Source organism: Myxocyprinus asiaticus, chromosome 10, assembly GCF_019703515.2.
Source record: "Myxocyprinus asiaticus isolate MX2 ecotype Aquarium Trade chromosome 10, UBuf_Myxa_2, whole genome shotgun sequence".
NCBI classification, from domain to species: domain Eukaryota; kingdom Metazoa; phylum Chordata; class Actinopteri; order Cypriniformes; family Catostomidae; genus Myxocyprinus; species Myxocyprinus asiaticus.
In genome coordinates this window covers 12,901,557-12,917,216 of record NC_059353.1, presented here as the reverse complement: position 1 = coordinate 12,917,216, position 15,660 = coordinate 12,901,557, and the positions used below count along the sequence as shown (strand labels likewise).

Here is a 15,660-nt window from a genome sequence, read left to right as displayed (position 1 = left end):
TTTTAGACCTTCAGAGATCATCACTTCTGGGAGGAGTTTCCCATAGTGTCAGCTACTGACACAGCACTGAAGTGGCCGACTTGAAGGGAATATTATTTATTATTAATTGCTGTTATGAGAAATATTAAAGGTCCACATATCAATACAACTTCTATCATTCTCCTTCTCTTTCTTCTCAACAGTTCCCTGTAACCGTTAACTGTCTTGTCTAATGATAAAAAGGCAAATATCAATAAGACTTCTATCATATACCGTTGGCAAATATGAGGATATCTTGTTTAAACCGATTTAATGCTTTTCATTCTCCTTCTCTTTCTTCTCAACACTTCCTTGTAACCTGTAAACCCTTTAATCCTTTTGCTTCCTATGGAGCGATCATAGATATTCCTCTTAAGCATGTTTTATAATAGCCTGTGTCAAAACTGTGTCACTCTGACTCACGAATGTTGCACGACGGTCAGTCCGTGACACTCCAAACAGGCGATCTGGGCTGAGTAAACTGGAAGCTGTCATTGATTGCTGCTCTTGCTGGATCCGCACAAGAGAGACTGAGCAACTTCAAAGTAAAAATGCTTCACGTGCGCTATAAGTAAATGTCATATTTACAGTGCACTGTTTGTACAATTAGTTTGATTCTGTCTTTTTGTTAGAAAATGCGATTGCTAATGTCATACCATCTGTAGTTGCTGGTGTGTGCACTGTTGTTATTTCCTTTTTCCTAATGTATTATAATTTCTTTATGTGCAAACAATTAGTAAAATGGAAAGACTAAACATAACTAAGAGAAACTGCTATCTACCATCTAAAACACACAAAGCCATTTTATGTATATATATATAAAACAGTTAGTTCCGGTCCTCGAATCTGATTGGACGAGAGACGTTCCATGAGCGTTGATGGTCTCACACCATCAGCACTCGGACGCTTCACTGTGTGTACCACTCCGCTTGTGTTCGTGCCATTCTAAACTAAAGTGTAAGAGCATTGCAGATGTGTTAAGAGCTACTGTTTGTCTTTTTTTACACGTATTTTTTTACATTATATATGTTAGCCAGCAGGTGGTGGCAAAAGATCATTTTTATGTGTAATATGAGCCAGTTAGGTGATGTGAAGTGAATCCGCGTCAGCCAGTGTTTACATACTGCACTCTGTGATTGCTTGTATTACTACACTACTAAAGCTAGGAAATAGTTTTAAACAGCTTTAAATAAACAACTTCAGCATTAAGGCTCATCACAGCTGAGAGACACAACAGATTGATTAATTACACAATCTCAAGGTGCTTACCTCTTACCGGACTTTCCACATTGGAGCGGACACACTGTTTAAAAAGGCAGAGGACATTGCGGTTTCTATAGTGAAAGACTCTTGTGCACCGGCTACCATGAAGTAGGGAGAAATACCCCCCGCTTGGACGGCTATTTTTCCACTGAGAAAGCTGATCTTCAGAAAGCTGACAACTTCTCTGCTTGGGTGTAGCAACAGGTGATCGCACACGCTCCGTCTCTCTCTCTCTCTCTCTCTCTCTCTCTCTCTCCACACACACACACACACACACACACACACACACACATCCATCCATTCATCCTTGTTTATCCAATAACTTGTTAGAAACAGCACAAGCCATGATACTATTTCTGAAGTGACATTTTTGAATTACTAACGAAGGCTTGGACGCATCATTTGGTTTGAACCAGCGACGGCACATTCTGATCCATTGCATAAGAAAGTAGTTCCATGCACAAATGCGTTTTTATGACTGTACTCAGTTTTTCACAATTTTTTACAATTTACTTGTTCATTGAACTGTTATATCACACTCGCAATCATGCTATATGGCCCTAAATCACCTAAATTACCTACGGCACTCGGCCTGCGGCCGAATCACAGCAATGCTGATGTAGGGCCATATCGCACTCTTGCTCGTGTGATATTGCTTATTTATATATATATATATATATATATATATATATATATATATATATATATATATATGTGTTTGTGTGTGTGTGTGTATATCGGCCTGCGGCCGAATCACAGCAGTGCTGATATAGGGCCATATCGCACTCTTGCTCGTGTGATATTGCTTATATATATATATATATATATATATATATATGTGTGTGTGTGTGTGTGTGTGTATATATATATGTATATATATATATATGTATGTATGTATGTATATATATATATATATATATATATATATATATATATATATATATGCATGCCATTTTAGCCATTTTATGCCATTTACTATTATATTAAATTGTGTGATATATCTGTATTATATCGGCCCATTGACCACCCTGCCCTCTGGATGTCGGCATTGGCATCCGCCATTAAAAAACCCATATTGGTCGAGTTGACATCTAATTTAAACCACATTCCTTGCCTCTTTTTGTATTTTTAAAAGTATTTATAAAAAAGTATGCTGTTTTAGGATGAAACCTATCTCTCTCTCAGTTGTTGTTAACTGTCTCTGTTGGTAATGCTCTTATCTCCACAGTGCAATATGCATTGCTGTAGGTCAGAATCTTCCACACCCAGTTTCACTTTTGGCAAGTCATCTTTCTCTCTCTTTCTTTCTCTCTCTCTCTCTGTCACTCTTTCTCTTACTGCCCCATGCATTAGTGCATATACACGTATCCTGGTTTCAAAACTAGGCCATAGTGGCCTATTTTTTGGATTAGTCAGAGTGAGGATTTAGGAGGTACTCTGTTAGATTGCCAGTCTCTGACTCTTCAGTTATCTCTCTTTGGTAAAAAAATAAATATATATATATATATATATATATATATATATATATATATATATATATATATATATATATATATATCAGGGCAGAGCTCATTAGTTTTTTCCCACTGCCTAGCCATTCACTATGAGGATTACTTTCTGAAAAACCACACCTACATTAAATGGGAACATTTAGCATATTTTATTGCACAGAAAAGAGGGGTTTAAAAATGGCTGACATGCCAAAGTCTTCTTTTCAGCATTGCAGATGAAAGTGGTGTTTGGCATGTACTGGTCATTAAAGTTGCCAGGTTAGGGCCCATGAGGGGTCTGTTTCTTAATCTAGAGACTCTGAAATACTTGTCTTCCTGTTCTTGTTCATTCTTGTGCAAAATTTGACTTGGAAGTGTAAAGTGAATTGCTGGAAATGCAAGTGAACTCAACACTTCAGCAACTGAAAAAAGACACTATACTGCGATGTTCAATCGTCATTAAATAACACAAAAAAAAAATGTTTTCTCAAGCGTTTGGTCATACAGTATTTTTTTAGTAGACTGGAGTAATGACTGCTGAAAATTGTTCTTTGCCATCATGGGTGAAAATTTTATTTTAAAATGAATACAAATATACAACAGCTATATTTATTGCAAATGATTGGTCACTTGCCCAGTCAGTCCATTCTAATCCTGATTTCGCAGCACCATGGTAAAAAAAAAATAAATAAAAAAAAAAAAAGGTAACATGCCAATGAGCCCTGATCGGGACGGAACGGCACAGTTCTGCAATGTGAACCGATCGGCCCATTGGTGGAAGTGTGCCTAAAGAGTTTACGTGCCATTTACTTTTGCTGCTATTAACCTATTATCATAACAGATTCAGTTTAACAAAGGCAAATAAACCAGTGCTCATAGCCCAGTAATGGGACACAAACAGCCATTATCAAGCAGATTAGATTTAATTGTATGATTGTGTTTGTCCTTGTAATTTCCTGGTGCAGTCAGAGGAAGATGTCTGCTGTTATTCATTTTCCCGGTGAGATCGTTTCATCTCACTCTCCTTTGTTGACACGATTTGGAGTTTTCTGTACTGTCAGGTTAAGTTACTGTGGTACCTTGGCTGAATTCCAGTAGTGTGTGTGTGCTTATATTTGCAGGTTTCTCTGCTCCTCCGTGTGACCTTGCATGCATCAAAATATCTATAAATGAAAGTAAATAGAAAGGTAATGATGTGGATGCGTGGAGTGGGATTGGTAGATTGCATGTCACAAGTTGAAAATGAACTGGCATCTCCCACATGCATCACACCAATTGTGATTTATAATATCTCTGAATTTCCCTCTTTTTTATTATCTTGCATGAATGAAAATATATATATTTTTTTTAAATCAGCAGTCTTTGTTTCAGACGTTTGCAGTCCATTGATTTTCTCTGATTGATAATTAAACATATTATTAAAACTAGGTTAGCATAATCGGATTGTGTTCTTGGGGAATCCACAGAGACCTGACTCTACCTGATTGCTTGTTTCTAGCTCTGGGTATTTTCCCAGCTTCAGATGATTTGAAAGCATTTCCGTCGGAGACTGGAGTAAATGAATTACTATCGTTATCCATCATAATCTGAGTTAAATTTTGAGCATGTCCAGAGGTCATAGAATGCTCGGCTTGTTAACCCCTTGTACTGCCCTGTGCAGGATAGGTAGAACACTATTAATGTGTCACAATTTATGACCTCCTGTCTGTGATGATCGGCTAAGATCAATGGAGGTAATTTATTTGGAGCTCGACCCTCACTGCTTTTCTCAGACACAACAGCATTCAGTTCAGTTCAGTGCTCTGGAGCAGGCAGAGTCAGTGAGGGTCTTGATCACACTTCACACCTGCTTGTTGTGGTTGTCGTTTCTATGCAAAAGTGTATATTCAAACCTAGAACAGAAAAAAACCAACAACAAAAAAAAAGTTTTGCATTGGTGAATAAGAAACTTTTAATTAAAAATGTATATTTACCTTACATTTTATGTATTTATTTTTTACATTTGTAACATTACATTTTACTTTATAAATATAAAATATTTATATTTTAATATATAATATAAAACTTTATAATTATATTAATTAATATAATTGTAATTATAATTAAATTATAATTTATTGTATTATTATTTTATTTTTAATTTTAATTTTTTTAATATAATTTTTAGAATATAATGTATATTGTCTAATTTCAACACCAGCACTATGATTAAAAGCACCATTATTAAATAATTAGTTACATTTTTCAATATTAATATATTTATAAAAATATTTTTACTGCTAAGTAATATTGTTCACATGACTAAATAGTAGGCTAGCAACTTGGCACATGTAATATAGAATGTGTGTTCACTGATCTGTGCTTATTGGAGAACCTTGCAGTTGTTAATATTTTATTAAAATTATGTATCATGTATTTTCTTTATTATTTTTATGTAAAGCACTTTGAATTGCCATCATGTATGAAATGTGCTATATAAAAACTTGCCTTGCCTTGCCTATCATCATTTTATGGCTTCAAACATGATCCATCTTATACATTTTTTACTTTTTTTTTTTTTTTTTTTTTTAGAGGCTGTCCATACATTCATATTGTACGTATCAGTAGCCCCTTTCACACATACAGCCTTCATGAGAAAATGTACTGCAAATTTCAGGTTAGAGGTCATGTGTTTGCTCTGGCAATTTACCTTAATGAGAAGTTGTATCATTACCTATACATTTCCATATTGATGGTATGTGTGAACAGAGCCATAAGATTACTGGTTTCAGTTCGTATAAGGTCAGGACACGCTGACGTAAGAAAGTTCTGACGGAGATGACATAATAACTCCAAGCCATAACACCGGTGAATTGGAGCTAAGAGAAATGTCAACAAATTGGTCAGATAGTGAAACTAGAGAGCTTCTCTTCATCTGAGCGGATGAAGACATTTTCCATCAGTTTAAAGGAACAGTAAGCGATTCCGTTACGTAAGAAAAAATCATCAGCCTCCTTCGGGAACGGGCAGGCATGTTTGTAGCGATATAAGTACACATTACTGTGCTTTTCAGACACAGATAGCATCTTCTCCTTCTGATGCTAGCGACAGCATTTTGCTCTCTGTAGTTCATCAGTCTTATTTGAAGTCGTCGCTTACGGTGTCCGTGAGTCTCAACATTTCCAACCGCATACATTCAGAATTCAGATACAAAATTATACCCCAGGGATTCTGACAGCTTCATTAGCTCTTCTCTCTGTATTAGAGTGTAAAAATACAAATTCTAATCACCACCACTATCTCCTTCACATTGAACCCACCTTATCAATACACACACTTTTGCTCAGCTATCTATATGGGGACATACAGTACCATAGACTTCTATTTTTTTATATAAAGCAAACTATAATTAATATTAACTAACCCTAACCCACATGCTAATCTTAACAGAAAACGTTTTGCATTATTAGAATTGTAAAAATCATTATTTAATTTATGTATGTATTTTTCCAAATGAGGGCATCGCAAAATGTCCCCAAAGGGAGTTTTTTTTTTTCTATTTGGTTTTGAATATGCAATTTCTACAAATTTGTCCCCAAGTAAATACACACATACACACACACACACACACACACACACACACACACACACACACACCTCCAGTCACTTCTTGTTCAATAACAGTCCCAAGCCAGACGGATCGATGGATCACCACCAATACACACACACACACACACACACCATGTCCTCATCTGTCCCCTGTGAGTTCTGAGTTGGAAGACTGTGGTGTAGTGCGTCATTAATGTTGTGATTTCTGGTGTGTGACATCAGGCAGGGAGGAGGTCACGGCAATGACATACTGTCAATCCGTCAGAGGTCTCTGGTGCTCTGTGTGCATGAATGTTTGTTAGTGGGGGTGTGTCTTTAAAGATTTTCGCTCATAAATCAGGGAATCCACGGGTCCTTAAAAAGTCTTAAAATGTCTTAAATTTACTTTTTAAAATGTAAGGCCATAAAAAGTCTTAAGTATCTTAAATAAATTACAAGAAGTCTTAAATTTCGTTTGCTGAGGTCTTAAATTTTGTGGCGTGAATAGAGGAGACTCTTAAATCAGCAGAATCTGGCGAGTAAAAATCATCTCTCTCTCTCTCTCTCTCTCTCTCTCGTGCATCCGTCATTTAGCAGCTGATGCTTGAGTTTAGTGTGAGCTCGCACAGGAAAGAGCATTTTTACTAAACTTACGATGTTACACATGTATAAACCCGTTAATCCGAAATGCAAATGCCATTATTTTGCGTATATCTAACACTTTCACTCCTGCTTATAATCGACAAAGCTGTCAACGTTACAGTTTGCAAGCGCGCAAGGCTGGAGCGGTCTTTTGACGCCTTTCAAATTGTTGCACTTCCTTATTTTACACTATACCTTTGACAATAATTGTAAAGCTAACAGAACTACTCAGCTGCAGAGTTACACCTGTTATATCTCTCATCTCCATCTCTCTAGATCTAGTGCTGCCAACGTAATTGACACTGTTCTCACGCTCTCAGGCCACACGTCCCTTTTCTCACGCAGTGATAACGTCGCAGAGCAAAGAGGACACTGACAGCGCACGTACAGACAAGACAGAGCAAGCTGCATGATGCTGCAAGTTATTCAGACCAATCAGGGAGAAAGCAGCAGCTCAGCGTCTCTCCCTCTCCCTCTCTTTCTCTTTCTTAATTTAATCTGTTAACATTTTCAGTACATCTTGTCAACTTTATACGGCCATTTTAAGGTAACTGATGAGTTTTTATTTGAGATATTTCTCAAAAATTAAAATTGTCATCACTTACCTTCATGCTGTTGCAAACCTATATGACTTTCTTATTTCAGTGGATATCAAAAGGAGATATTAGGGAGTTCCAGTCACCATTCACTTACATTGAATGAAAAACAAGATGCAGTGACAGTGAATGGTGACTGAAACTAAACGTTTTGCTTAACATCTCCTTTTTTGTTCCATGGCAGAGAAAAATTAATTCAGACTTAAGGGTGAGCATTGATGACAGAAATTAAAATTTTAAATGAACTGCCCTTTAACTACCTGTTAAAGTATTTGTTAAAGGTATCTGCCAAGAAAAAAAATATAAATGTTATTCAGCACATGCTAGACCTTATTCACAGCAGCGGTATCTTTGATGTTTAATGACAATGACAACAAGGCTGTGTGGGATAGACGTACAGTCTCTTTGATGAGATGTACTGCAGTTTAAAGAGTTTTTGAATCATTCTGTGTACAAAACATTGAAAAAAATATATTTTCAAGGACACTCAGTAGACAAAAAACTCCAGACAACATGAGTTGTGGAAAATCAGGTGGGATATTGGAGCTTTTTACAGATTTATACCGTGCATGCCTTTGAAGAAATGGTAAGTCTATCGCTCACAGCCTCGTTTCCATTCCCATTAAAAATCAAACATGGTGCTACTGTGAATAATGTCTATAGACCAGTCCTCTTATTTACAAAAATGTCAGCGCATGCGCAGTAAGTGGTGGCAGAAAGCCCGCTGATTGTTGTGTTAGATTTGACAGATTAGAGGATTTAATGAAAGTATGACACAAAACCATCATATATACAAACATGTTCTTAGTGATACAATTACTATAATGATATGAGTTAATAACAAACATGTAATCATGTTCGTTATAAATTTATGCTGCAAAGTTGAGATGAAATGATCTCCTCAGTCCAGTCAGCTCTGTTGATGATCTTGAAGCCACAGCAGTCAACGAGAGCCCTCAGAATAATTTTTCAACAACGTAATCCAATAAAAGTTTATTTTTTGCACATGGTTTTTGCCACCACTTCTGTGTTTGACATAAACGGTAACGTTGCCAAAGCATTGGTCTAATGCGTCATGTCTTGCTAGAAAGCAAGTGACTAAAGAGAAGGGTCACAATATAGGCTACATGCATTCTTAATGATTTCATTTAGAGTTTTAATGTTGTATTAATTTATTAACACATAAATGCACAGTAATATATATATATATATATATATATATATATATATATATATATATATATATATATATATAAATGTCCAGATACATTCAAGTAGCCTCAGTGGTTTTATATTTACCAGCTAATAAATTAATGTTTTTTTTTTGTTGTTTTTCAAAAGTGGTCTTATATTTTTCTTAAAGTTGGCCTTAAAAAGTCTTAAATTTCATTCCTTCGAACCTGCAGATACCCTGATAAATACACACAAAGGACCCAGAGATAGTTAATGTTAATTAATCCATTAATTAACCTGGTGCTAACCCCATTGTGTGATTGACACAGCCTCCCCATCTGAATGTGCTGATGACTGCATCTGCAAGGCATGCTGGGAAAAGAGATGATAAGCCACTGATTTCTCACTCCACCTTTCTTTGTGCTGCTGTCATTCAGATGGAGACATGCCATTTATGGTTCTAATTAAAGACCGATCATTATAAGAGAGGGTTGTAAATCTCACTCAATGATTCACTGAAGTTTCATTTTGTGATTCAAATGTCATACCCCCCCTGTTTTAGTCCCTGAGCATGACCACAGTGTTAATACACTCGTTGGAATTCTGTTTTGCAATGATGTAGCAGGCTAATTAAAGCATGTTGCACCTCTTTCCTGCATCAGCACAGGACCCATCATTACCCCAAACATCTCTCAGTGGCTGTGTCTCATTTGGAAGGCTGCGTCCTCCAGAGGTTGCATTTCTTGGCCGCATACGTCATCGAGGCTGTCTCATTTAATAAAAGCGAGTAGGACACTTCAAATGCAGCCTTCGAATGCGACCTTCTTTCACGGGAATTCGGATGATGCATGAGGTGTATCCTTCGTGGGCACTCATAACCCACAATTCTTTGCTTCAACGGAAAAGTCTAAAAAAATGACGCCAATTTGCCTGTAGATATGATGTTCAAACGCAAGTAATGTTAATTCCCAAGTTGAAGTACCTCAGTAGATGGGTGCAAAGTATATAATATGTATAATTATATTCATAAATAATTAAAATAAAGTATTAGACTAAAAGTACACCTGTAAAATCTATTTTCTTTCCTGTCTACATCATTATAACTCTCCGAAAATGTACCTCATACATTCCCTTCCAAAGGCACTTTGTTACCTTCTCACTCAAAGCACTCACGCTTGTTAAAGAGTGGCGTGCTGTCATAGCAACCATGTTACGTTCCGTTTCCGTTTGTCCTACGATGGCCATCTTTAAACGAGGCTTGTTTAAAGGAGGACACTCGGTATACTGCAGCCTTCAAAGGACGCATCCTACCTAGCACGCAGCCTTCGAAACGAGACACAGCCAGTGTGCTCATAAATCACAGTGCCATTTATCAGGACTAACAACAGCAGCACCCACAGTGGCAGCACTTGTATTATCAGAGCACATTTAAAGAAAAACCATGTAGTCATTTCTGGGGTTGAAAACCCCTTGAAATGGCTTGCAAGCACTGTTTTCTTTCCTGTGTTGACAGGAATTTCCTATTGAAACAGGATGTTGGGACAGGACATATCAAAGAGCGGGTCCTTTGTTTTAATAGCCAGAAGCCTTTCATTTATGTTACAACCATGACATTTGGATACACCCCTGAGTGCAAGATTAGTTATCAGTACTTTTGGTTAGTTTTCAGTTAGTTACAGTTTTCATACTTGAATACATCTCTACTATGATGAACATGTTTTTAATTTACGAGTTTAAAATAATTAGATTTATTTTTTCTTGGGTTTAAAGTAACCATTGGGAGATTGTTAAAAAAAGTAAAAAAAATTTTTAAAAAGCCGATATTCTTAGTAGTTTTAATAATCTTTCATTGATATTTCTTGTTTAGTAAGCTGTGAAGCAATTTTGTTTTAAAATATTATTAATATTTGTAAAAAAAAATAATTGTGTACCAAATCAAAATCAGGTGGTTTAACCAACATGCAGGGAGACATTTTGTTGTCATGTTACCCCCCCCACCCCCCCCCCCCCCCAAAAAAAAAAAACAGCATAAAACAGAGAGGACCCCTTTAGACCCGCATGACTGTGTGTGAATTTCTTTTTTTTATTTATGTATTTATGAAAAGGCACATTTTGTTCAGATCAAATAAAGTAACCCTAAGAAAACAATATAAAATATTGTTTTTCGTAGAAAATGCTATTATTGTTTTTCAAAAGGTATGAAACCAACATGGACACAAATATTGCATTTCTATGAACTTGACATGTTTTAAACTAGATTTTTCATTTTTATTATCTTGGACAACCTTAATTGTTAACAATCCATATATCTGCTAAAAGTTAATTTTGCCAACTTTTAGGAGTACATTTGCATATAGATGGTTTAAAGCTAACAGACATGGACTAAAAACCACAGAACTTCCATTTTGATTTTATGGGCTCTTAAAGTGCATTTCCCAATGGAGCAGTGGCAATAGTTCATGGATCACCTCTTGCTGGATTCAAACCTGCAGCCAGTCAAGATCTTTAACCACTATGCCACACATCAGTTTATTTTGAATAGCTTTATTTTAAATGTATTGTTTTCAATATAATTAGGCATATTTCCCCCAATTCTCATTACCGTTAAAAAAAAGACAAATACAATTTTATTCTCATTATTGCAATGCGGAAAAACAATAATGTATTATTTAAATTCTAAAGTATTTATACATAATTATAGTATTTGTTGTTTTATTTATGATATTTCAACCACCACCATACTGTAATTTTTTTTTTTTTTTTTTTTTTTTTTACTGTATGAAATCTAATCTAATGTAATTCACCATTGATAGTGGGAATTACTAAGAATTCAAAACAACAATGTCTGGACACATTACAGTAATAAGAATGTAGGAGGAAATATACTGTATTGTCATGAAAATAATGTGATAATGAAAAAAACAAAAACAACAACAACTCAGTGGTCCGTGGCTTAATTTCTTTATACAAAATATTTATTTTTTAGTGCTGTCAGTCGATTACAATTTTAATAGCAAATTTTTTTCATAGTTAATCTCGATTAATCACTGATTTTGAAAGTGCTGAAATTTGACTCTGTGGCCCAGTTTACTAAAGGTTTGTGTGTATAAAAACTTGATAGCTAAAAAAAGGTCCGTGCTCATCTTCTTACATAATCATTTAAAGATTGCGTCTTTCAGATGCGCAAAATAGCTCGTTTCCTCAAAATTAATATGCAATTTAGAGGCGTGCCTCCAAATACGCATAATAAAGGGTGGTTTAGATGCAAATGAATCAAATTGCACCCGCAAAGTGATTTATCAAGCTTGAAAGTAATTTCAGAATCGGAAACAATGAGAGAAAATTAATACGAATGAAAGGCAGGTATTAATCAGATTTGCACTGTGCATAATGCTGTCATTGTGACAAAAAGGAGACTTTGAGAACAAATAATACACAGAACACCCTTTATTGACACACATTAATGTGAAATTAAATTAATACTCATGAAAAAACTGTTTTATTTGATTATTTTAAAACTTAATATCATAACTGATAACATCATAAGCCTACTAACAATTTATGCCCAAATTATGTCATAATTTAATGTTTTAAACATTGTTTTTAAGTGGTGGTTCTTTCAAGTAGGCAGTCTGATACGCACCCGTATGCCGAACAGGTTTCGTCTTGATTCCGTGAAATGAACAGGGAGCGCATGTTCTGTACTGTGCAGCTTCCGGTGTCTCTCGTGTGCAGCTAACTTTGCCATGGTCAAGATAATAGCGGTTTGAAATTCAGATTTCATTTAAGTATACATCAGTGGTGCGATGGCTTAATGTGTATGTGCATTCTCATCAACTACTCTTAGATTTGTTAAATAGCAGGGATTTTATGGTGATATCATACAATCCTATAAATAAACATATAAATGCCATTTTGAATAAAAATAAAATGGTATTTAGTGAGAGCTGTACTGTAATTGCACGTGTAGTTATTTGCACGATATTTCTTAGTAAATCACCCGCAAAACACTCAAGACGCGCACATGCAATTTCAAAGATTGCACAATCAAATTAGCACCAGTTATTTGAGATCTTAGTAAATCGGGGCCTATATGTACTTATTTTGATGTGAAAATTTCCTTCTTAGGAAAGAAAAAAAAAAAACAGTATTTAACAATAATTTTTTATTAACATTTTTTAAACAAAGCCTTCTATAGTATAAATATAGAACTGCACTAAAATAGCACCAATTATTAATTGCTATTACCATGATGCTCCCCCATCTATTTTTTTTTTTTTTTTTTTTTTTATTTGTTTTTTATTCCTACATTCATATAATAAATTAATTATCCATGTGTAACCCCACATTCTGCTTCCTACCCACATGGAGTCTTATCATAGTCTGGAGTCTCTAGATAGCAAATGCTCATAAATCACATCACCCCCTGCCATCCAAGCACCCGACACACTATTAACCTGCCCCTATCTTAATGAGTTAGTTAACACAGTAGTTTGTGTTAATGTAGGTCATGTCTGAGCTCAGGTGCCTGGGGAATGCTGGGAAAGTGTGATAATTGCAATACTTTACCATCGATTGCAGACTGATGAATGAGGCGAGAGGGACTCAATTTGTTTACGTCTTGTTTCGTTTATCTTGCTGCCATCTCTCCCCCCACCCCCTCCTCCTCTCCATCACACATTGTCTACAGGCTGGGGTCAATGTGCTGCTCCAGGATGTCAACGGGAACATTCCACTTGACTATGCCACAGAGGGGACTGAAACTAGCTACATCCTCATCAGACACCTGGAGGAGAATGGTATGTTCCTTTACAATAGTTAATTATATTGTGTATCAGTTTTATTTCTTTATGTAATCAAACAACGTTAACACTGTACAATAAGGCTGTATTTGTTAACTTTAGTAAATGCATTTGGTACCATTAAAGCTGCACTATGGAAGATTTTTTTTGGTTGAAATGAACAAAAGTCCATTATTAAGCAAGTACATACAAATATGTGTTCAAACCCATGTTCTTGTCTTACCCCAATTCACTACTGTAAGCCTACACTAATGATTTATATTTTGAGCTATCGGGTCGGATTCAGCCCAAAATTGCAGTTTTGAGGTTCTTTTAAGTGTGTGTGTGTGTGTGTGTGTGCCGCTGTTTTCTTATTTATTTTCTTATTTTAAAATTGTAAAATTGCATCACAGTCTGAAACATACGAGTGCTCTGAGCTAAACTCAACGGTGAGTTTAACAACACTCAGCAGTGCATGCAACATCCACATTCATCAGTAGTGTGTGTGTTTAAGCTTGCTTACACTACTCTCCAAAATGTGAACCAACAACTTTTAGGTGAGCATATTTTGTCGTGTATTTATACAAATTGCCTAGCTGCTGGGTGCAGTCAGATCTACAGACTTAAAAATACATGTCACAGCAGTTGTTACAGAAGTGATGTTGGCTTATATGCACAACCTTTTTCAACAAAAGAGAAATTGATGAAAAAAATAAATAAATACAAACCAAAAAGCACAGAAAAGTTTGCTCAGGGTCTGTAGTGCTCATTAAAAGTGATAATGTAAAGTGCCACTGAACTTGCATACATGCATATATACTGTCTGTATTTGTTTTTATACACAGATGTTTGTCAGCATTCTCAATCAAACATCATCAAATCCATTTACTGATGATAATCTGCACAAGTATCTGGTTTCTCCACAAATTTACTATATGTGCAAGTCAAGGAAAGGCTAATTTTCACCTCATAGAATGGGAGCATTATAGAGAAAAATTAAGAACAGATATTTTCTCTTTCTTTTTTCTTTATTTTATGTAAAAAGACAGTTCTATATTAGATTGGCATTGTTTTCTTATGTGGGTTGATATTGTCAATGATACAGACTTTTGCAGATCTAAATGTTCTTCCTCAATTTTCATAATTTATAAAAAATAGACTTGCATTGATAAAACTTATCTTTATGTTTTTATTTTAAAAGTAAAGAATATCAAAACCTATTTGTTAGTTGAGGGTGTAAGGTCATATGTTTTCTTTAGCAAAATCTTTAGAAGGAATTTATAGCGAGACCTTAAAAAATATTCATTGAATACCCTGACTATTTTAATGTTAATAAAGGCATTGCATTAACAGTGTTTAGTTCCCTATCCGTCACTCACTCGACGTTGTGTCGATATAGTGACACTAGGGGTCACTCTTGGGAGCCCTAAACACCCCTGATCTTTGAAAAAAGGCCAATGGGAATTGGCGAGTGGAATTTGCATGCCACTCCCCTGGACATACGAGTATAAAAGGAGCTGGTATGCAACCACTCATTCAGATTTTCTCTTCGGAGCCGAGCGGTTCTATTCATTGAAGCTGAATTCATCCACGAGTTCATTCATCTCATCTGCTGGATTTTACAGCGCATTTCAGCGGCTTCACCCCCTCTGCACCCGTGGAGTGCAGAGAACGCCCCTGGGCGCTTCGGCAGAATAACAAAAAGAGTTTATTCTAAAAAGAGTATATTTTCATTCTAAAAGAGCAGCACACACGAAACGTCTTTTTAAAGATGCCTTTCCGTTTGTGTGTTATTCCTGGTTGCGGTCGTTATCTCTCCGCTTCTGACGGCCACGATCACTGTCTTACGTGTCTGGGCACTGCCCACGCGGAGACATTGTTCGTGGATGGGTCTTGTCCTCATTGCGAGAACATGACCATGGCAATGTTGCGGTCGCGTCTTGCATTCGTAAGAAAGCAATCTACCCTACGGGTATGAGGCCGTGCCGGTTAGCACTGGGGGCGATTTGGGGACCACAATGGGACCATCTCTGCCGGGTAAACCCCCACGGACCATTCCCCAGCACGCTCGCTTGGCCCTGTCGGGCTCTCGGATGAGACTGCCGGCTCGTCTCACGGCGAGTTCGACCT

At 36.2% G+C, this 15,660-nt stretch overlaps 1 protein-coding gene across 2 annotated transcripts in view; it reads left to right on the top strand.

Annotated features, from left to right (window-relative positions):
• LOC127447516 (unconventional myosin-XVI-like) overlaps positions 1-15,660 on the top strand; it is a 296,555-nt gene that overhangs the window by 99,300 nt on the left and 181,595 nt on the right. For both annotated transcript variants that reach the window (XM_051709448.1, XM_051709447.1), the window contains exon 5: positions 13,440-13,548. In XM_051709448.1, coding sequence (XP_051565408.1) covers positions 13,440-13,548 — 109 coding nt within the window. The remainder of the gene's footprint in view (positions 1-13,439; positions 13,549-15,660) is intronic.